We start from the raw sequence: 13,458 nt of genomic DNA, 5'->3' as shown, positions 1-13,458 counted from the left end.
GGACTGAATGAAGAAGTGGACTAAGTGTGCATTAGAGTGTTATATAATATCGTATACCAGCTGTCATCTAAATATACCTAGTGTTTTCTAAGGCTGGGAGTCTGCTGTTTGATATTTAGCAGTGCTGATTTCCTTTTCCTTCTCCACCTCCTTCCCCTTCCTTTCTCCCTCCTCATGAAGAAGGATGGTACAGTACAAGGTAGTTATTGCATAATGCATTTGTTCAACCATATAGCTGACCACTATACAATTGTTCTGTTCATCTCTGACATTACACATATCCAGAGCTATTGGAAATTCCATCCCAGGTTTGTTTTTGAATCCTAAAGTTTCCAGATTTTGACATCAGCTAGCATTATAGGATATCTCGATGATATAAAAATTATTTTTTGTTGAAGTTGTGTGAGTACTGGCATCATGCGGAGGAACCTATGGCCTCATATATAAGAAATCCTTTACCTAACCACACAGCATAGGATTTAAATAATTCTTATAAAATTCTAAATCTTAAAAAAGGTTACATTTTGAATAACATTTTAGTTTAATAGTGTCAATTTCAACTTTTACAATTTAGGTTTTTCTTCTTTTTAAATTTCAGAGAATACCTGATTGTGAAAAATATAGAATTCTATCTATCACATTTATATACCGCCCTCACTTGCAGCTCAGGGCAGTTTATAATGAAAAATTTGTGGTACAATACAAAGAAAGCATCATAAACTTATAATATTTCTTAGTAGATCTTATAACATTTTAAACTGTATAGCCTTTAAACTTTACAACACTGCAACTGATTAATTTTTTAATTTTATAACTGTAGATTTGGTTCTTCTAGAAGTGTTTTCAAATCAACTGTTATCCTGAGACTCTATTGGCAACAGTTTGTGGTGAGAGAGGCATCTGGGCTTTAGTTGGTGACTGTTTCATTGGCCTTGGCCGAAATCTTGTGGAAGAGTTCCATTTTACAGGCCCTCCAGAATTGTTTTCATTCCTGCAGGGCCTTGATCTCTTCTGGGAGCTCATTCCACCAAGTGGGGGTCAGGACTGAGAAAGCCCTGGCTCTGAACAAGGCCAGATGAGCCTCGCTGGGGCCAGAGATCACCAGCTTATTGGTGTTTGTAGCTCTTTGCAGTGCTCTTTGGTGGGGCATAAGCAGAGAGGTGTTCCCATAAGGACCCTGGCTGCTGCATTCTGCACCAGTTGTAGCTTCTGGATAAGGGATAAGGGCAGGCCCACATAGTAAATTGAGAAATCCAGCCTACAGGTGACAGTCACTTGGATCACTGTGGCTAGATGTTCTGGGGCCAGGTAGCGCACTAGTAGCTTAGTTTAGCACAGGTGGAAGAATGCTAACTGTGCTACTCTTGTGACCGGTTCCTCCATGAAGAGATCATGCCCAGGTTCCTGGCTAAGTGTGCTACTAGTAGTTGCACCCCATCCAGGTAGGGTAGTCACATTTCCTCACCAGGGCCCTTGCTACTGAACCACAGACCTCCATCTTTGAAAGATTGAGTTTCAGACAGCTCTGCTTGAGCCGACCTGTCACTGCTTCCAGACATCCAGCTAATGAGTCTGGAGGTGAATCAGGGTGGCTATCCATCAGGAGGAAGAGCTGGGTATCATCGGCGCATTGATGGTATCCCAGTCCGAACCTCTGCACCAGCTGGTTAAGAGGGTGCATAAAGATATTGAATAGGACTGGGGAGAGAAGTGGCACTCCACATGGGAGCTAAAATCAATATGATTGGTTCTTTCCAATTTCTACCCTCTATTATGTATATTTAATCTGTTCCACTTAATATTTGTGGTAAAGGCTAGGAGGAGGAGCTGGTCTTATGGCTTAACTGCCACTCAGCACTTAACACCCACTCAGGGTGGCTGTCCCACCCCTCAATGCCTGCTCCTTCAACTGGCTTACCTGTCTGTCCAGCAATCAGCCAGTCGCCTTCCATACCCCACCCCTGACTACCATTTCCTCCTTCCATTTCCCTCTGAGGCTCACAGGCTGCAGATAGCTGCCCCTGACAGTGAGTTCCCTGCCTGGGGTCTCCAGCCTGCAGCCTTTACAGGTCCTGGGGGGAGGAAGAAGCCATCCGCAGAGTTCTTCCACCCACTCTAGCACCCATTGTATTCCTGAATGCAACAGGCTTTGCTCCTAGTATGTGTGTGTGTGTGTGTGTGTATATATATATATATATATATATATATATATATATATATATATATATATATATATAATTGAGGAAAGCTGCATAAGCCAAAATGCGTCTGATCATATGTGGTTTGTAGCAGTGGTCCCCAACCTTTTTTAGGCTGGGGACCGGCAGGGCATTGGGCCGCGCCCGCAGGGACCGCGCCCGCGCGGGCCACGCCCACGCTTCGGGCCGCGCCCGCGGCCACGCCCACGCTTCGGGCCGCGGCCACGCCCGCGGATCGGGCCGCGCCCGGCCGCGCCCGCCGGCCGCACCCGCGAGCCGCGCCCGGCCGCGCCCGCGGATCGGGCCACACCCGCGGGCCGCGCCCGTGGATCGGGCCGAGAGGGCGCGGCCCGGCCCTGATTCCTTCTCCCCGCCCTCCCGCAGTAAATAGCTTCCCGGGCCGCAGGCTTGCGGCCTGGGAAGTTTTTTACTGCGGGGGTGGGGGGGGGCGGGGAGAGGGAGCCGCGGCCCGGCGCCATGGCCTTTGCGGCCCGGCGCCGGGCCGCGGCCCGCAGGTTGGGGACCACTGGTTTGTAGGGCATATTCATCAAACAGGGATGTTTGTAAATTGCATAGTCTGATATTCATACCCTATTGTATATGTGCACACTATATAATAAATATTTTATTTTATATTTGTTGTAGCTTGAGCCTTTTGACATAAATTTAAAGATTTTGGGTTGAGTTTGTTTCTTATCTTTTGATGTTTGCTCAACAGTAAATGCATATTTTATATTTCTCTTCAAGGTCATTTGAAGGTACACTTTACAAAAGAGGAGCTTTGTTGAAAGGCTGGAAACCTCGCTGGTTTGTCCTAGATGTTACCAAACATCAGGTAAAAATATGTATTGTAAATACTTTTATGTTACATAAATAACCTTGTTATTAACAAAAGAACTGCTTCAACAAAAAGGATGAATAGATAAGATGTGCATTTCAAAAATGTATTTTAAAAAAAAATAGGATTTGTAACACTCTTAAGGGAAAAAGCTTTAAATCAGGTGGATGAAAATGTAAGAAAGAGAGGAGGATGAGGAACCACAATACTTTATGATTCCATGGGTAGATTGCACATAATACACACCCTTTAGATGTATTTTGTATGCATAGTTTTAAAGCTGTATCCATGAAACAACAGACCAATTGATACCTATTTTTCAAAATACTTCTATTGCAATGAGGAATTACTAACATAAGGGAACATTAGAATCATAGAGTTGGAAGGGACCATCCAGACCATTTAGTCCAGCTTCCTGACAAGTGTTTGTCAAGCTACTGCTTGAAGACTACTTGTGGGAAGGAGCATACCACTTCCTTATGCAGATGATTCCACTGCTGAATATTTCTTACTGTAAATTTTTCCTAATAGCTATCCAGTATCTTCCCACCCATAATTTAAACCCATTATTGCATGTCATAACAGAAACAGGACCCTACCGTCCTCTAAGTGACAGTTTTCAAATAAGAGTGCAATTGTGTCCCCCCAAAATGTCCCCAGACTGAACATTCCAACATCCCTGTGGCACTCATTGGAGAACTCCTTCCAATCACATGAAATGCTTACTCTTTGGGTTGTGGTTCTTCAACTAGTTGTCTATCTGGCTGAATATCCTAGAGTCCAATCTATAGTCCTCCCATCTGCAGTTTACCCAGCAAAACATCATGGGGAACCATGTGATCCATTCCAGCCCACTGAATTGACTGTATTGGAGCTGGGGAGATCATTCAGTTGTACCGCCATCTTGTTTTATTGTGTCTTATTGCATTCAATTGTTATGTTTATTTTATTGGGGCAAGATTTGGGGATTTTATAGTTGTAAGATTTTATGTATGATGTTTTATATATATGCTGTAAACCACCGCGAGCCAGTTCGGTGGGAGCAGTGGTCTAGAAATCAAATTATAAATAAATAAATAAACCCAGTCAAAAGGTTTACTGAAATCCAGGTAAATTGACAGTTTTAGCCTTGGATAACTGGGCTGCCCGGCCCATCACAGGGAGCTGTCCACCTCATGAACAAAGCAGTGTTCTATAAGCCCATCACTTGATTAAAGAGGAAACAAATGACATGGTGGGGACAAAGGTCTACTGCCAACTCTAGATCGCCAACTTATCCTTCAGAGGTTTTCAGTTTGTCCCCTTTTAAAATCTGTTCCAGCATCTTCCTTGGGACAGAGATCAGATTGACTGAATCGTAGTTTGCTGGGTCATCATTCTTTCCTTTTTTTGAAGACTGGGATAACATTTGCCCTTCTCCAGGCTTGTTGCACATCTCCCATCTCCTAAGAGTCTTGTAAGAGAAAGGTCCTGCAGGGTCTTTGAGCACTCTGGAAAGTTATTTGAGCACTCTTGAGCACACCATTTGGTCTGCAATGCCTAGTGCCTCTCTGTCCATGTCAGTCAGCAGCCTGGACACCATGCCATGCCTTGCCTCCTACCATCTGTAGATGGGCCTGTCTTCTTCAGGGAAAAACAAAGTTGGAACTGAACCTTTCAGCTTTCTCTTCTGTCAAGGGTTTTCCCATAAGTGGGTTTTACCCATAAGTAGGCCTATTGCTTCTTTTACCTTGCATTTGCTGACCATATACCTGAATAAGTTTTTCTAGTTGTAACAAGCCTTCCTGGCCAGCCTCAGCTTACTCTGAGCTTTAGTTTCTCTCATGGCTGACCTACAGTGATTAACAACCTGCAGATACTGTTCTTTAGAGGTATATCCTTCTCTCCATGTCTTGAATGTTTCCTTTTTCTTCTTTAGCTCACCATGGAGTTCTCTGTGCATCCACATTGGCTTTTTGGATTCTCTACCATGTTTCCATCTTGCTGAAATACTGATAGCTTGAGCTTGCATTTTAGATATTACATGATATTTTAAAGGTGCATATAACATGTATTCTTTGTTGCCAAAGTAGCCATTTTAGTTGTGATAATAAGATTGTGGAATGGAACACTAGATTTAACCTGAACTCTCCTTTAACTTAAAAAAGGACATTGTGTCTGCAGTGGGAATGACCCCTAGCAGGGGGAGAAAAGGACAATTCAGACACACTGTGCTACGAGGAAGCAGACCACAACTTTATTGATTACAGGTTCTTCAGGTCTTGGCCAGCATAGACTGGGGACCGTGGGTATGGTTGACAACCCAACTGCTGTCAGCACCTTCCCCAACTGGCCTGCTGGAGTAACTGAAGACAGAATGCTGATGTTAGAACTGGAAGCAGTGGAAACATTCCTACCAATCACTGTCCTCCTGAGAGTATGGCTAATGCATCAGCCCCAAGGCTGGCTGTCCTGTGCCCTGCCTCCACAAACACCCCTCCACTGCTTATGCAGGGAGCCCACCTTGCACAGTGTGTAGTGTTCTCCATCCAATGCCTCAGTGCCACAGGAGACAGGCAGCTTATCCAAGGTATCTGCAATATGTCTTGGGCTGAATCTGCACAGAGCTTTTATTCCAATCCCAGGTTGATTAAATCCCTGCTGCCTATACTGAATGTGATTTTTTTAAATTTATTATTGTTTTAGTAAATCTCAAGAACTGTAATTGCTGATGAGGTCCCTGTGCACTCTGGGGTGGAATGTACATGTCTCAGTGCTCCCCCCTGAATCCTCAATCTTGGCTGCACAGTACCACCTACTGTTAGGAAGGAAGAAAAAAACAAGGAAAACAAATTAATTCCACCTTGTATACTGCTGTTACCACATCAAGCAATGCTCTTTGAATGCTAAAACCATGCAAAGCCATGCAGCTGAAAGCCTCTTCATTCTTCTCATACCCTCCTAGTATATTGTGTCTGCAGTATATTGTGTCTGCACTCTGGCTAACTCTGGCTCCACCTTCAGCTTTTATAAACCTTGCTTTAAAAAGAATTTCTGCTTCACACATACTCTCATTCCAAACTTCTCTCTTCTCTTTCCCCTGTTTGTTTTATAAACCTTGCCCTTGGTTCTCTAGATCCATTCTTAATTGTCTCCAATATTACTTGGCTTTATGCCTTTTTAAAAAGTAAGCCTCTAGTTCCTTTCCTTTGCAGAGATATAAGGGAAAGAATATATCTCCACGAGGAAAGGGCTAGAGACATTTGATTTAAATGAAAGCTGGAAGTAGGAGAACCTGCTAAACATATTGTTACAACAGTATATCAACAAAAGGGTTCTATTATTTAAAAAATCAGAACTGAAACTATGCATCTTCAGGACAGGGGAAAAGAGAGAAAGTGGTTCCAAAAAAAAAAAATGAGGGTTAAATGTTTTTAAAAAATGAGAAAGAAATTGAAGGGCGGGACCCAAAGTGAAGACTAAAGGCACAGAATTGCATGCAGAAATCAGGGGCTAAACCAAAGCAGTATGGAATTAGAACTAATGAAAAAGCTCCAAGTGGGAAAGCACCACATTTTCCTCAACTTATAAAGTCCAGATGGGCTTAGTTAGGGGGTCCATGTGTCAGTGTCTCTGTCATAGTTTTGTCCATGCCAACACAGCTGGGGTCATAACCCAGCCAATAACTCCATAGGTCTCCCTGCAATGTTTCTTTGGCCGTTTTGTCTTTCAATCAGGGAATAACTGCCTCTATTTCTTCTGCTGAGGATGCTTTAGCATCTGATGCATCAGGTGAGGAAGCTGCTGAGGCAATCTCTGTGCCTGAGTCCAACTTTGCAAAGAAACAGAAAGCAAAAGCAGTAGAAAATTAACTGGGTGGGGAGTAGACAGCAGAGGAGTAGACAAATCCAAAGAGGTCAGTAAAGAAATATGCATGATGTACTGGTTCAGGTGTTGGATTCACATCTGAGAGAACCAGATTCAAAGCCCTATTCTGCCATGGAAGCTTGCTGCGTGACTTTGTTGCTGTGAGGATAAAATGGAGAGGAGAATTATGTAAACCACCTTGGGTCCCCTTTGAGGAGAAAGGTGGGGTATGTTTGAAGTAAATAAATAAATACATTTCCTTGCCCGACTCTCAGGAGTAGGGAAGAAACAGATCTGAAAAACTTGCTTCCCACTGAAGACCAAAGGAACAACCTAGTTCCTGTCTCCAGTGACTGTGGGTAGGAGAGTACCCATGCTTTTATGGATGGTAGTCCCAGTTCAGTCCTCATAAGAGCCACTGGAGATCCTTTAGGAAGAGCTAAAATCCTTCTCATAAAGAGGTTCTGAATTTTTTCTAGGTTGTTAATCACTTGCTCATTCCAGCCCCAAATCTCTGCACCATATAGTATGGAAGATATGACTTTGCTGCCAAATAGTTTAATAGCGGGGTCAATCAAGCAGCCTCCTTTTGGAGAAAAAGAATTTGACAATAGCCCCCATACTTCTCAGGGTAGCCACTCTCAAACTGGACAAGTGTGCCTTCCATGTTAATGTTTCGCTAAACGTTACACCCAGGTATTTGTAGGAGCTGCACTGTTCTATCCGTGTACCCAGGATACTCCATGAAAAAATTTTGGGGCGTTTCCTGAAGACCATCATCTTGGTTTTAAGATAATTTATGGACAGGCCCTGATCTTTGCAGTATAAGCCTAGGTTGTCCAAAAGTCTTTTTAGCCCTATTCTAGTCAGTGATATCAGCACCATATCATCAGCATACAGGAGGATGGAAATCTTGGTCTGGCAGATACTGGGTGCCATAAAATGGGAGCCCTCCATCTTTCCTACCACATCATTAATATAAAGGTTGAACAGCAGAGGGGCCATCACACATCCCTGTTTTACTCCCTTATTAACAGGGATTTCCTCAGTTAGAGCACCTGAATTCCCTACCTTGATCTTGACCGTGGTGTTTTGGTGGAGTTGTCTCATTAGATACACTAAACGTGGATCCATATGGAGATTCAGGAGTTTCTGCCAAGTATGTTCCTGTCCAATGAATCAAAGGCTGCAGCAAGGTCAACCCAGCTGTCACAGCAACCTCCTCTCCCCAAGCAAAAGCAGGAAAATATCTATTGTACTTTCTGTCTCTGTAAAGGGTAGGGTTGCACACCTCCAACTGAGGCCCTATGGAATGACAATGGATCTCCAGATGACAGGTCCCTTGGAGAAAATGGCTGCTTTGGAAGATGGACCCTATGGCATTTCAGCCAACGGAGATCCCTCTCCAAACTCCACCCTTCACTTACTCCACCTCAATCTCCAGGAATTTCCCAACCTGGACTTGATAACCTTAGTATGTTCCAGTGGTTCATAGTCTCTGAAAGATATGATAATTGTCAGATTTGAAAATTTTATGTTTTGTTATTGTTACTGCTAACAGATTAAATATTTTCTTTTTTTTTATAGCTAAGGTATTATGATTCTGTGGAAGATGCATGCTGTAAGGGCCATATTGATCTTGCAGAAGTAGAAACTGTAATTCCAGCTTCACCAACAATTGGTGCTCCAAAGCATGCCAGTGACAAGGCATTCTTCGATGTAAATATATTTACCTATTTTCTTCAATACAGACTTCATATTGTATCATACTAGCACTAAAGAATCTCTCCCCGTTCCCAATTTTTGACATTTTTATCTGCCAGTCTTAACTACACCAGTTTTCTAACATTCACCTTCCATATAACAAGAATGTACTTTTTTAAAGATACAGGTAAACACTATAGTACTCAAAGCATATTAATTTTATTGAATGCTGCTATTAGAGAAACAACTCCTGAGGAAAAAGCCATGTCAAAGTGCAAGATAGAAATTCCCCAAAGAGTTTCCCTGACTCCTAAAATTGAAATTATACATAGAAGGAAAATGGACTTACACAGATACTCCCCCAACATGTATGCAATATAATACAGGCACACTCTTGTTGTGATCCTTCTGCCCCTCAGAACTGAACCCACAAGTATTGACATAAATTCTTGTATGACTCTTTGTAAGTGCAAGATGTGTTTATGTACATGGGCCCTCTTCTCCTGCCTTCCCAAATTCTACATATTTGATTGACAATTAAAAGTAAGCTTTATAGGCCTTTGCTTTTTATTTTATCTGATCTACCAATGAAACCTAGCATTGCCAGTCCTTAGCGCCTACTGCTTTCAAGTTGTCAGCTAGAAACACATGAAAGCGCATTGTAAATGAACCCGACTCCCATCATGCGGCTCCTTCATACATATCCATGGGATGTATAGAGACATGGATTTCACTATCATGCTTTACAAATTGTCACTGAAAGGCACACGAGAGATGAACAGTAAACCCCTATGCTGCATGAACTGGTCCTAATACTCTCTTAAGTAAGCATGGAAATTATTATGCTGCATCATTTTTACGTCTTTAATTTTTGTGTTACAGCTGAAGACAAGCAAGCGGGTATATAATTTCTGTGCCCAAGATGCACACAGTGCCCAGCAGTGGATGGACAGAATACAAAGCTGCATTTCGGATGCATAAAAAGGAATCTCTTGGCACTGCCAGCTGCAGGAAGGAAATGTTCCCCATGTATGTGAAAAAGTAACCTTTGGTTGGGGGGGGGGACTTTTTCCAGATCAAACAGCCTTATATTTCAGCCATAAAAACTTAGAACATCATCTTTCCTTAAGTATTTAATGTTCATAATGATTCTTTCTCCAGTCGGAGGGCACTCAAATAAAAAAAACAATTTGCCTGAAAAACTTTCTCTGTAGTTAAGTATCAAGTTGGCTGAATGGGCAGCATTGCACTGGGTTATTTTTCTTGAATCACAGAGTGAATACCTTTTCCAAATATTCTGTTTTCTACTTGGTTTTCCTGCAAAGGAAATAATTGAGAAAATAATGATTATATTTAAAGGCTAGTAGCCATTACAGAGAGAACATTATTTCAATTATAAGTCCTGTAAGTCTGAAAAACAATAATAGACAATACAAAGTAAGGACGGAAAATTTAAGGTGCTCAGATTTTTACATCCAAAACATTTAAAGAATTATTCCTTCTCTGCCAGTTGTTTTGGGGTCTTTCTAGCTCCACATGTGTCTTTCACTATTGCTGTTCGATAACTGTCAAATGAATCCTTTTCTTTACATTCCTTTGCAGAACAGCAATGGAAATAAAATTGCCTGAATTTTTTACAAACACAGACTTAGGTAGGAGAAAAGAGTCTAAGAAGTATAAAACGTGTATATTAACTTATGTGCTGTTCTGCACACTGTAAAATGGAATAACACAAGGATAAATGCACTAAACAAAACACTTGCACTGAAACCCTTGAGAGTGGACATTTGAAGGACTGATTTATTTATAGCAAATGCTTGCTAGAGAAACAGCAAATGCAGATGATGAATATGTACATAATTGGGTTTGATATGTGTAATTTGATACTTTAAAACATTTTTGCACATGAATTCGAAGAATGTTTTTAGATTTTTTACATTTGCTAACATTGTGTTCCTTCATCTTAAAATTTTTTGAGAAATGTTGTTTTTTTACAGTCCAAATTAATGCCAGTTTGACTTGCTATGGCCTGTGATGACTGAGTGTGGAGTCTCTAGATAGCTAAAATGTCAGTGTTTTTATTTCAAATACTAATACATGAACTATAAGACTATTATGTCAGAGTTTGTATATACAAGTTGATATTTTCTAGTGTTTACTAGTCATGTTTCTTGTAACTATTGAAGTAACAAAACGGACTTCTTTTGTAAGCTTTCAGTTGCGGAAATTGTTTACCCTTCTTAAAAAACCACTTCTTGGCTTTTCTTTTTAAATAAATAGTGAATACAGATTGTACACTGTACACAAGATAGGAAATGAATCTGTTTTTAATAATTGGGGATTTTGAAAAGGCAATGAAGGATTTTTCTAGCATTATTTGCAGATGAATTGCCACCTGTGAAAAATGGTGTTTGCACATTCATGTATTTGCTTTGTATATGAAGTACTTTTATATGTACTTTGTAAAATAAGTATATTGTTTGTTCTCTGTTTGTCTGAAAATGTACACAGCATTATAAATGGTGGAACCCAGACAATTTTAATAATTTTACATATGTTACATGACTAGTGTATGCTAACCAACTTGTAATAAAGATGCTTCTTATGAAAACATCCCTTCTTTAGTAGAATAGCAGCAAATCTTTAACAGCCATCTAATTCTGCAATGCACACAGTAATCGAGTTTGTTTTTTCTACAGACAGTGCCATCTTAAATATGAAAAACTTTTCTGACAGCCATTGTCTAGCTGTTAAAATTCCAGCACCTTTTCCACATGCAGGGTGAAATCTTGTGATATCTCCTACCCACAATTGCAGGATAGTAAATTGCACTATTTCTTCCCTCCACATGCTGCCTCCCTGTCTTGCCTTTCCCACTCTTCACTTGGGGGGGGGGGGAGGCACCAGAGAGGGCAACACATGCTTTTCCTTACCTCTCCTCGGCCTGTCAGTCCATGGAGGCAACCAATCGGAGGTTTGTGGGTCTAGGGAATTTTTTTTAAAATTGAAACCTACAGCTGCATTTCAATGGATCTGAGAAAGGAAGTGAGCTGCAGTGCCACTGGATCCTGCTGGCACACACACCTCTCCAAGATCCCTATGACGTTGGCTGGGGCTGGGCTCCAAGGCAGGGACACAGGCTTGGCAGCGAAAAGAGGCTGGTCCTAGCTGGGGAGGGGGGCACCGCGGAAAGCCCAGCCAGAGAGTTGTGTCACCAAATTTTCCTTGTGCAGAAATTACTCAGATGTTCCAGGAATCATCAATTATCAGAAAGGCCAAAGCTGAGAGTGAGCTAAGATTGGCCAGGGAAGCCCATTGTAACAAGAAAGGATTTTTCAGTTATGTGAGGAGCAAACGTAAAGTAAAGGAGGCAATAGGCCCACTGTTGGGTGCGGATGGACAAACTCTAACGAAAGATGCAGAGAAAGCAGAAAGGCTTAGTGCCTATTTTACATCTGTTTTTTCCCACAGCTCAAAGTGTTTAGGCACATCTAGAGATGGACGTAGCCAAAGGATAGTGTCTGGGTGGCAGGTTAACATGGATAGAGAGGTTGTCGAGAGGCATTTAGCTGCACTGGATGAGTTCAAATCCCCTGGTCCAGATGAAATGCACCCGAGAGTACTCAAAGAACTTTCCAGAGAACTTGTCCATCATCTTCGGAACCTCTTTAAGGACTGGAGATGTTCCGGAGGACTGGAAAAGAGCAAACGTTATTCTGATCTTCAAAAAAGGGAGGAAGGATGACCCAAGAAACTACAGACCAGTGAGTCTGACCTCTGTTGTGGGTAAGATAATGGAGCAGATATTAAAGGCAGCGATCTGCAAACATCTGGAGGACAATTTGGTGATCCAAGGAAGTCAGCATGGATTTGTCTCCAACAGGTCCTGCCAGACCAACCTAGTTTCCTTTTTTGACCAAGTAACAGGTTTGCTGGATCGGGGAAATTCGGTTGATGTCATTTACTTGGATTTCAGTAAAGCTTTTGACAAGGTTCCCCATGATGTTCTGATGGATAAGTTGAAGGACTGCAATCTGGATTTTCAGATAGTTAGGTGGATAGGGAATTGGTTAGAGAACCGCACTCAAAGAGTTGTTGTCAATGGTGTTTCATCAGACTGGAGAGAGGTGAGTAGCGGGGTACCTCAGGGCTCGGTGCTCGGCCCGGTACTTTTTAACATATTTATTAATGATCTAGATGAGGGGGTGGAGGGACTACTCATCAAGTTTGCAGATGACACCAAATTGGGAGGACTGGCAAATACTCCGGAAGATAGAGACAGAGTTCAACGAGATCTGAACACAATGGAAAAATGGGCAAATGAGAACAAGATGCAATTTAATAAAGATAAGTGTAAAGTTCTGCATCTGGGTCAGAAAAATGAAAAGCATGCCTACTGGATGGGGGATACGCTTCTAGGTAGCACTGTGTGTGAACGAGACCTTGGGGTACTTGTGGATTGTAAACTAAACATGAGCAGGCAGTGTGATGCAGCGGTAAAAAAGGCAAATGCCATTTTGGGCTGTATCAACAGGGGCATCACATCAAAATCACAAGATGTCATAGTCCCATTGTATACGGCACTGGTCAGACCACACCTGGAGTACTGTGTGCAGTTCTGGAGGCCTCACTTCAAGAAGGACATAGATAAAATTGAAAGGGTACAGAGGAGAGCGACGAAAATGATCTGGGGCCAAGGGACCAAGCCCTATGAAGATAGGTTGAGGGACTTGGGAATGTTCAGCCTGGAGAAAAGGAGGTTGAGAGGGGACATGATAGCCCTCTTTAAGTATTTGAAAGGTTGTCACCTGGAGGAGGGCAGGATGCTGTTTCTGCTGGCTGCAGAGGAGAGGACACGCAGCAATGGGTTTA

At 42.1% G+C, this 13,458-nt stretch overlaps 1 protein-coding gene across 6 annotated transcripts in view; it reads left to right on the top strand.

The window, feature by feature from the left end:
• SBF2 (SET binding factor 2) overlaps window positions 1-11,197 on the top strand; it is a 290,016-nt gene extending 278,819 nt beyond the window's left edge. For all 6 annotated transcript variants that reach the window (XM_077321787.1, XM_077321786.1, XM_077321785.1 and 3 more), the window contains 3 exons: window positions 2,946-3,033; window positions 8,470-8,601; window positions 9,469-11,197. In XM_077321787.1, coding sequence (XP_077177902.1) covers window positions 2,946-3,033; window positions 8,470-8,601; window positions 9,469-9,567 — 319 coding nt within the window. In that variant the 3' untranslated portion in view covers window positions 9,568-11,197. The remainder of the gene's footprint in view (window positions 1-2,945; window positions 3,034-8,469; window positions 8,602-9,468) is intronic.
• The last annotated feature ends 2,261 nt before the right edge of the window (window positions 11,198-13,458 follow it).

The sequence above is a fragment of the Paroedura picta genome, chromosome 2, assembly GCF_049243985.1.
Source record: "Paroedura picta isolate Pp20150507F chromosome 2, Ppicta_v3.0, whole genome shotgun sequence".
Lineage (NCBI taxonomy): Eukaryota > Metazoa > Chordata > Lepidosauria > Squamata > Gekkonidae > Paroedura > Paroedura picta.
This window is presented reverse-complemented; position numbering and strand designations above follow the sequence as displayed.